At 53.4% G+C, this 9,583-nt stretch overlaps 1 protein-coding gene across 4 annotated transcripts in view; it reads left to right on the top strand.

Moving 5' to 3' along the window:
* The first annotated feature begins 841 nt into the window (after positions 1–841).
* Positions 842–9,583, top strand: part of MFSD2A (major facilitator superfamily domain containing 2A) — a 14,427-nt gene continuing 5,685 nt past the window's right edge. Inside the window, exons 1-3 of one of the 4 annotated variants that reach the window (XM_011955232.1) lie at positions 842–1,113; positions 2,910–2,933; positions 4,412–4,536. In XM_011955232.1, the coding sequence (XP_011810622.1) occupies positions 1,021–1,113; positions 2,910–2,933; positions 4,412–4,536 (242 nt within the window). In that variant the 5' untranslated portion in view covers positions 842–1,020. Of the gene's footprint in view, positions 1,114–2,798; positions 2,934–4,372; positions 4,537–9,583 lie in introns of all 4 variants that reach the window. The other 3 variants (XM_011955231.1, XM_011955230.1, XM_011955233.1) reach the window with 3 other exon arrangements.

The raw sequence follows: 9,583 nt of genomic DNA, 5'->3' as shown, positions 1-9,583 counted from the left end.
ACACATACACCCCATTCAGCCTTCTGTAATTTATGCTAAGAGGGATAGAGCAGGGCTGTTGAGAGCAACTGCTTTGGAATCGGACAAAACCTTTCAGGCCTGGCTCTGCCACATAACAGTTGTTTCACTTCTCCATGTTTCCCTTTCCTGTGCTGTAAAATGGGGATAATAATAGTACCACCCTCACTTGGTGGTTTTTGAGGGCCGAAAGAGATCATATTAAGCATAGAGGAAGCTATCCATAAAAGGCCACTGTTGTCATAGTGTACTAGTGGGTGTAGCCCGGGCTTAGCTCCCTGCCGGCAGGGGGGCAGCCTCTGGATTGCCTCATCTTTCTCCCTATTGCCCGGATGCCAAGGGCAGGACAGGGGAATGGTGTGTCTTCGGGGATAAGAGAGAGGCATCGGGAGGGAAAGTGTTAGCGTACATCCTCTAGGCTTCAAGGAGAAGGAGACACTCCCTGACTCCAGGGTTTAAAGTGGGCTTCAGAGCCCCTACCTTTCCTAGGCCTGGCGGTCAGAAGTCATGTGTGGTAGGCCCGACTCAGGGAGAGTTGGACTTTGGGGACCTCGGGGACCTTGGGCAGATCGGGGACCTCGGGCAGATCACTTTCAGCCTGGGGCCTCGGTTTCCTCACGCGTGTCTGGGAGGTCTCGCGGCCTGCTTCTCGGATTGCTAGGAGCCAGCGCAGGCAGATGCCGGTTCCGGGGCTTGGAGAACGTGGCTCGGTGGCACAGAGCCGCCGGCCGAGGCGGGGAGGGCGGGGGAGAGGCGGGCGACGGGATTGGCTGGAGGCAGGGCAGCGGGGCTCGGGGATTGGCCGCACCCGAGAGGGCTGGGCAGAACTATAAGAGGCGCGGAGGGGGTGTGCAGCAGAGTGCGTGCCTCGCCTGCCAGCCGGCTTGGCTAGCGCGCGGCGACTGTGGCTAAGGCTGCTACGACGCGAGCTTGGGAGGAGAGGCGGCCTGCGGGTCAGAGGAGCATCCCGTCGACCCGGCCAGGCGGCGTGGCCCGCGGGTCATGGCCAAAGGAGAAGGCGCCGAGAGTGGCTCCGCGGCAGGGCTGCTGCCCACCAGCATCCTCCAAGCCACTGAACGCCCGGCCCAGGTGAAGGTGAGGGCCCGGCACCCCGCGTGGAGCGCGAGGGGAGGGAGTAGGCGGAAATAGGGGATCGGGAGCGTCGGGGGGTCAGCCTGGTCAGGGGGCCCTTGGGATAGCCAGGGACAGGAAGCCTACGGGCCAGAGAGGACCTGGGGGTGCCAGGGGCAGGGGGTGACGGAGAAAAGCTGTGGGCGCCGTCGCCCCCCTTTGCTCACCCGCACTCCGCGCTCTGCGGAGAGGCTCTGCCGGCAGCCCCATGTGATTCCGGCTCTGCCTAGCCGGTTTCCATTCTTCCGTGCTGAGCGGCTGGGGCTTGCCACCCTATACGCCAGAAATGACTCCAGAAATCTGGGAAACTCCGCTTGCTTCCCCATCTCTCTCATCCCCTACCTTCCACCTCACCCACGTACGCTTGCGCCTCTACTCTGCGGTTAGGGCCGCTCAAGTTCATTCATAAGAACAAGGGCTCTGCTCTTAAAGGAGCCGCGTCCCTCAAGCATTTGTCTGAATGTGGATGTTCGCGCGGGAACGGTGCTTTGCGCATCGAGACCATCGACCCCATCCCCAGCCCTGGGGACTTACTGAAGGACCAAATAAAATGAGGCGGCCCCCTAGAAAGGGATCTCAGGCAATAGATACATTTGTGGGAGGTGACTGCCTTTTCCTTTTAATTTTATTAACTGATCCTTGGAAGGAGCTGGGTGAGCAATTATGCTGTTACTATGTATGAGTAATATCTACTTTCCCTGGGCAACCCAACCTCCCTAGTGCCCCACCCGGAGAGGTTTCAGGCCTGGAGGCCTTTCCTCCCTCTCCAAGGTCCTCTAGGAGCTCGGGGATGGAGGGCGATGGGTCGGGAAGCTGGAGGGCAGGACGGTTCCTGGGTCTGCCTGAAGCTCTGGTTGCCTATAGTGGTCAGGGATGCTCTGGGATAGGTGGAACAGCTGTGCCTGCAGCTAGCTGGGCCGGGCCCCCACAGCTCTCTAGAGCACTCACCAGGAGTAGGCAGGTGGATCCTGTCTCTGAGGCAGGGCGGGAGCCTGGGCTGGGCTCAGCCAGCTCTTGGCAGCAAGCGGATTTTCAGGTTGTGGCAGCTGGTGCCAGGTGGGGACAGGTCCACTGCTGGAGCATGCTTCCCCTGAAACTTGGAAAGGAGCAGTGGCTGAGGCCTTGGGAGGAGTTCTTTAGGGATGGTGGGCTGATAAGTTTCCTTAGAATCTCCAGGAGGGAGGTGGCTTAGGGGCAACTTTCACACAAGTATGGATTCCCCTTTTCCAGGTTCCTAAGAATGGAGAACACCTTTCTCTTGCAGAAAGTGGGATCTCGGAGATCGAGACCATCCTGGCTAACACGGTGAAACGTCGTCTCTACAAAAAATACAAAAAATTAGCCAGGCGTGGTAGCAGGCACCTATAGTTCTAGTTACTCAGGAGGCTGAGGCAGGAGAATGGCGTGAACCCGGGAGGTGGAGCTTGCAGTGAGCCGAGATCGCGCCACTGCACTCCAGCCTGGGCGACAGAGCGAGACTCCGTCTCAAAAAAAAAAAAAAAAAAAAAAGGTGGGATCTCTTGGGTAGGAACAGGTCAAAGCGGAGTTGTTTGTTCTGGTAGAGTTGGCCAGAGGGACGGTCCTTCCTGTGGAACCTTCTTGGATGGAGGCCAGGACCTGGGCCTTTCATCTTTTCCTCCTCTTCCCAGAAAGAACCGAAAAAGAAGAAACAACAGTTGTCTGTTTGCAGCAAGCTTTGCTATGCACTTGGGGGAGCCCCCTACCAGGTGACAGGCTGCGCCCTGGGTTTCTTCCTTCAGATCTACCTATTGGATGTGGCTCAGGTGAGTGGTCTAAGCCTTCGAGGGTTCCTTCAGCATCCTGAGGTGGGAAAGACTATGCACCCCTGGGTCAGTTCACTCAGTTTTCCCCATCTGTGAAATGGGACCTCAAATCCCTACTTTGCTGCCTCTCAGAGTCAGTGGGCAAGAAATGAGAAGACCCCGGAAGGTATCCAGGAGGGGAGTCTCTCCACCCCAGGAGTCTTTGCTGGAAAGGTCTGGCAACTCCTCCTTGCCTGGCAAGAGCAACAGAGCCTGAAGGGGTAGGCGGTAGGATGAGGGAGCATGGGGCCCGCTGGGGATGCTGTTCTTAGAAGAGACTGGCACACTGTGTCCCTGTCTGGGAGGGAGCCAGCTGGCTTGGCTCAGGGGGTGGTGGCTGTTGCCAGGCTTGTGGATGAGATGCATCCCACCGTTACCTGAGGAGCAGAGGGGCGCTTAGGTGCTAGGCTAAGTTAGAACGCCCCAGGACACAGGGTCTTTGACTGGGAGGGGTACTTGGGGTGAAACTGGGCTATTCTGTGCATTGAGAGGCCTTGGCCAGAAGCCTGGCATCCCGAGAATTCACTCTGTCTGGATGGGAGAGTGGGAGGCAGAATAGCCATGGCTACCGGAGCTCCTGCACCAGCTGTCTTCTATGTAGCATCTAACTTGGCAAGCATCGAGTCTTAGTTGCATCCATTTACAGAGGGGGAATACTGAGCTCCAGAAAGAGCAAAAAATTTCAGCAGCTAATTTTTGAGTAACTCCCATGGGTTGGGCCTTGAGTGGGGGTATAAATATGAGGACCCTGCAGTCAAAGTATAAACCTGTTGTAGTGGGTGTTAGAGCTGGGGTTGGGGGGTGAGACTGGGGAGACTATGGTATGGGGAAGAATACCCACTCTCCGGAGAAATAGCAGTAGCAGGGCTTTGATGGATGAGGAGGAGTCTGGAGAGTCTGTATTTAGGGCCTAGGGGGTTTGGGGGAAGGGAGGGGGATAGCTTGAGTGGCTAGTGACAAGTCCCTTTTTAAAAACCATCTATAGGCTTCTTTTTCCACATCCAAGATAGAGCTTGAATCTGTCAGGTAGAGCTCATAACTCCCATTATACAGACGGGGACACTGAAGCACACTGTGTTCACCCCGCGAATGCTCATTCTGATACCAGGTGGTCAGGGGCTCAGGACTGAGAGGGAGGGAAGGAAATGTTTGTGGATTCATTTGAATTGATGGGAATGTTTTCAAGGGCAGCGGAGGGAAGCAATCAAGGGGACAGATCTGGGAAAGCTTCTGTAGAGGCACCCGGTGCTACTGTTATTGGAGAAATGCTATTGTCGTTATTAACAAGGCAAGTGAAGATGTGTAAGGTCCATGTGGGAGCAGCTCAGGGTCACAAGATCCTGGCTGAGATAGGAAGGAAGCCTCTGCTTCTGCCTACCAGTGAGAGCTGAGGTGAGTAGAAGGATGAGGAAGTTGTCTTTTGCTTCTCCCCATTCCAGGTGGGCCCTTTTTCTGCCTCCATCATCCTGTTTGTGGGCCGAGCCTGGGATGCCATCACAGACCCCCTGGTGGGCTTCTGCATCAGCAAATCCTCTTGGACCTGCCTGGGTCGCCTTATGCCCTGGTGAGTAGAAGATGTTCCTCTGAGGTGGCACAAGACAGGACTTCCAGCATATCCTCTCCTTGTTCCTTCTCTCTGTCTTGTCACAGGCTGGGGGGTGAGGAGAAGGAGTTAAAAGTCCAAGGGTGTCGAAACCCCATCCGAGGCATCAGCTACCCTGAGCATGGGCACTGGCATGCTCAGCCAGTCCATCTCCAGGCCAGCCAAAGTGCTAGGCTGGGCAGCTCAGGCCTCATTCCTTCCCAGGGTCCGCTCATTCCCCTTGGTGAAGCTGGAATTCTGAATTCTCCCACTCTATCACTTCCCACAGTGGCTGAGGTAGTACTTCAGAGTGGTTAAGCAGTTGTAATCTGGAGCCAGCCTGCCTGGGCTTATTTTATTTTCTCTCTTTCTTTCTCTCTCTCTCTCTTTCTCTCTTCCTTTTTTTCTTGAGACAGGATCTCCCTCTGTCACCCAGGCTGGAGTGCAGTGGTGTGATCATAACTCACTGTAGCCTGGAACTCCTGGGCCCCAGTGATCCTTCCACCTCAGCCTCTCGAGTAGCTGGGACTACAGGCACGTGCCACTACACCTGCTAATCTTTTAAAATTATTATTTGTAGAGACAGCGTCCCACTATGTTGCCTAGGCTGGCCTTGAATTCCTGGGCTCAAGGTGTCCTCCCACCTCAGCCTCCCGAAGTGTTAGGATTACAGGTGTGAGCCACTATGCCTGGCCCCTGCCTGGCTTTAAATCCCAATTTCTCTACTTAGAGCTGAGCCACTTCACATCTCTGAGTATCAAGTTTCTTCATCTATAAAATGGGGATATTAATTATGTCTATCTCACAGAGTTGTGCTGGATTATTATTATTATTATTTTTGACATTCTTAGAACAGTGCCTGGCTGAATTCTGCTTCATAAGGTTGATGTAATTTTGAGACTTAAATAAGTTGATATTAAAATACCAAGCAGTGCTTGGGACACTAAGCGCTATGATGACCACATCAGGGATGCTCAACAGGAGAGCTGGCATGTGGTCCCTAGTACGGGCCACACCAGGTGAACTGCAGAATCCTGGGCTGGGAGTTGGACTTCAGGCCCAGCCTGCTGCATCTCCGCCTCCCTGTGGCACCATCCAACAGCACAGTGACATATAATTTGGCCCCCTTCAGGGTGGCTTCTGGCAGAGCAGGGGATGGGGTAGTACCCGGAATGGGGTAGCAAACCCATAACCTTTGGCACCTTGGATGACGTAAATTACCTTTTCCCTTGGTACGAAGCCTGTGCTACTCAGTTTCAGGCTGTGGGGCAAAGTAGGGGGAGGTGGTGCCACGGATCAGACAGCAGGGGAGCCATACAGGATAGGCTATCAGGCGGGGACTCTGGTTCCCTCCAGGACATCCTGCTTCAGGGCGTGGGGGGGCATACCCCTTTCATCTCCAGCCCATCCAGGCTTAAGTGGGCGCCTTCCTGCCCCAGGGGCGCCCATACCTGGCCTCCGGCCTTCAAAGCTCTTCCCGCAACCCCTTCCCCCACTACAGCTTCCTTTCCCACGAGGCCCCCCACCCACCCCAATCCTGCCAGTCCCTGGCTAAGGCCCAGGTTGGAGCCTTTGATCCAGTCTTCAGGGCCGGGGGCAGGACAGCCTGCCTTACCTGTGCAGGCTGCTCAGGGCTCCCCCGGCGCCAGCCCAGGAGACTTGGCCCTGTGCCCGCCTCCCTGGCAGCCAGTAGAAGGCGAGGCTCTGCTGCCACATCGCCTCATGAGGCCCAGCCAATGGGAGGCGGCTACTCCCAGGCATGGTGGCTGAAGGCCGGGTTACTCCCAGTCACACTGGGTTCCTCAGCAGCAGCTGCTCAGCTGCCTATAAGCAGAGGATGGAGTGTTTGACAAAGGCTGATGAGGAGCTCTTGTTCCCTGAGGAGACAGATTCAGGAGAGGTGGAGGTGGGCAGGCCCTCCCTGTGGCGTGTAGGAACTGAGTGACTCTTGCTGGGCAGGTGTGGCAGCCAGCTTGGGGAAGTCGCTGGGGGCCCTTCAGGCCGGTTTCCGATCTAGCAGGTGCCTTTGTGCGTGTGCTTCTGTGTCTGGTGGTGCCTGTGTATGCGTGCACGTGGGATGGCCTGTGGGCTGAAGGCTGGTGTGCAAACTTTTTTTCCTTTTTGTGGAGAATGGGGTCTGGCTATGTTGCTCAGGCTTGTCTCAAACTCCTGGGCTCAAGCTATTCTCCTGTCTCTACTTCCCTAAGTGCTGGGATTAAAGGCAGGAGGAGCCACCATGCCTGGCCAGACCTCCCCATCCATACCACCTGACCCCTCCTCAGGCCAGGCCTGGAGACCTGGAACCCCCTTTCCTTTCAGTATAGGAAGAAACTGGGTCTGTCAGGGTTTGTGAGCCATGTAGCCCTCTCTCCTCCTGGGCCTCAGGGCAGCCCCTGTTCTGAGTCTACATTTAAATCCTCTTCTTGAGACCAGGAAGACTTTTCTTTTCCCTTTCTTTTTTGGAGTTGGAGTCTCGCTCTGTCGCCCAGGCTAGAGTGCAATGGTGTGATCTCAGCTCACTACAAGCTCTGCCTCCCGGGTTCATATCATTCTCCTGCCTCAGCCTCCTGAGTAGCTGGGAGTACAGGTGCCCGCCACCATGTCTGGCTAATTTTTTTACTTTTAGTAGAGATGGGGTTTCACCGTGTTAGCCAGGATGGTCTTGATCTCCTGACCTCGTGATCTGCCTGCCTCGGCCTCCCAAAGTGCTGGGATTACAGGCATGAGCCACTGTGCCCGCCCCTTTTTCTTTTTTTAATTAAAACACACACACACACACGTATAGAGATGGGGTCTTGCTATGTTGCCCAGACTGGTCTTAAACTCCCAGCCTCAAGCAATATTCCTGCTTCAGCCTCCTGAAGTGCTGGGATTACAGGTGTGAGCCACCATTCCTGGCCAAGTCAGAAAGACTTTGACAGTCACTTTCTCTGGAGTTCTCAAGGCCACTGTGTGAGAGACTAGGTGTCAAGCAGAGTCCCATGGGGAGGCTGCAACAGCTGGGCCTGAGGTCTCCTCCCCAGCCCAGGGCTTTCCGCAGCTCCCCTGGTGTGGCCTGCATTAGTTATGCATGCCAACTCTCCTGCTGGGCTTCCCTGATGTGATTATTATAGCACTTAGTGTCCCAAACACTGTTTGACATTTTAGTATCAACCAAGTCTCAAAGTTACTTCGATCCTGTGAACTAGAGCCAAGGCACCTACAATGGCCTTTCGGGAGTTCCATTTCCACTCCCGCCTCATCTCCTAATTCTATCTCCCCGTTCTCTTCACTCCAGCCCTCCTGGCCTTGCTCTTCCTCAGACCTGCTGATATGTACCTATCCGAAGGCCTTTGCACTGACTATTCCCTTTGCCTGGCCCACTCTTGCCTCAGATGTCTAAAAGGCCAATTCTCTCCTCTCATTCTGGCCTTGGCATGGATGCCAACTTCTCAGTAAGGCCTACCCTGTCCACCCAGTTGTGAACTGCATCCTTATAAGCCCCTGGAGCCAGCTTTACTTCTTTTCTTCATAGCACTTATCTCCCAACACGTTATATAACACTTTTGTAAAACTATGATAAAGTATATGTAACATAAAGTTTACCATAACCTTAAAAAAATGTTTATAAGACAGAGTCTTGCTGTGTTGCACAGGCTGGACTCAAACTCCTGGGGAAAAGCAATCCTCTTGCCTCAGTTTCCCAAGTAGCTGGGACAACAGGCATGTGCCACTGCCATTATAGCCATTTTTAAGTGTATAGTTCAGTGGCATTAAGTACATTCACTTCGGTTTTTTGTTTTTGTTTTTGGTACGGCGAGGATACTAACCTGTCGGTTTTCTAATATTTCTTTTTTGGGCAGTGCAGTTTTAACATTCCACATTAAGGATGTAATAATCAAGAAGTTTGTTTGTTTGAGACAGGGCCTCACTCTGTCACCAGGCTGGAGTGCAGTGGCACAATCTTGGCTCACTGTAACCTCCGCCTCCCAGGTTCAGGTGATTCTCCTGCTTCAGCCTCCCAACGAGCTGGGACTACAGGTGTGTGCCACCATACCCGGCTAATTTTTAGTACTTTTAGTAGAGACGGGGGTTTCGCCATGTTGGGCAGGCTGGTCTCGAACTCCTGACCTCAGGTGATCCACTCGCGTCGGTATCCCAAAGTGCTGGGATTACCGGCCAGTGCGCCCAGCCTAAGTACATTCACTTTGTCACCACCATCCATCCATTACATCCTTCCAAAGTGAAGCTCTGTACCTATTAGACACTAACTCCCCACTCCCCTCTCCCTACATCCCCTAGCAACCACTATTCAACTTTCTTCATGAATTTGACCACTCTAGGTACCTCATGAGTGAAATTATACAATATTTATCTTTTTGCGTCTGGCTGATTTCCCTTGACTTAATGTCCTCAAGTTTCATCTATGTTGTAGCGTGTGTCAGAATTTTATTCCTTATGAAGGTTGAATGGTATACGTAACTTTTAAATTATATCAAATTTCTGTTTGCCAACTAGTATGTAAGTTCCACAAGGGCAATGATTTTGTATCTGTTCTCTGGTTATCCTAAGTAATTAGAATAGCACCCAGCCCATAGTTGGAACTTATGAGGAAATGAGGAAACGAGCTTCAGATAATTTAAATAACTCCCAAGACTGAGTTTTATAGTTAGTTGGTGGAGCTAGAATGGAATCCGTGAAGAGTGGCTCAAAGGCCTTTCTCTTTACCATGGCCTGTGCTGCCTTGCTATACTGATGCCATGAAGTTAGTCCATCCTGCGGTCTAACCCCTTGTGATGGTGTGGAACTCACACAGGGAAGACAGACGTTTGCCCACCTAGGCCTTCAGTTCTCCTTTGCTTGGAACTGGCCTCTCCCCATCATGCCAGCTTCCCTGTGTGTGTGTGTGTGTAAATGGGTGTGTGTGTGAATGGGGTATGTGTGTGAATGGGGTATGTGTGTGAATGGGTGTGTGTGTGAATGTGGGGTGTGTGTGAATGGGGGTGTGTGTGAATGGAGTGTGTGTGTGAATGTGGTGTGTGTGTGAGAA

This window comes from Colobus angolensis, unplaced genomic scaffold (assembly GCF_000951035.1).
Source record: "Colobus angolensis palliatus isolate OR3802 unplaced genomic scaffold, Cang.pa_1.0 Scaffold4, whole genome shotgun sequence".
In the NCBI taxonomy this organism is placed as follows: domain Eukaryota; kingdom Metazoa; phylum Chordata; class Mammalia; order Primates; family Cercopithecidae; genus Colobus; species Colobus angolensis.
This window is presented reverse-complemented; position numbering and strand designations above follow the sequence as displayed.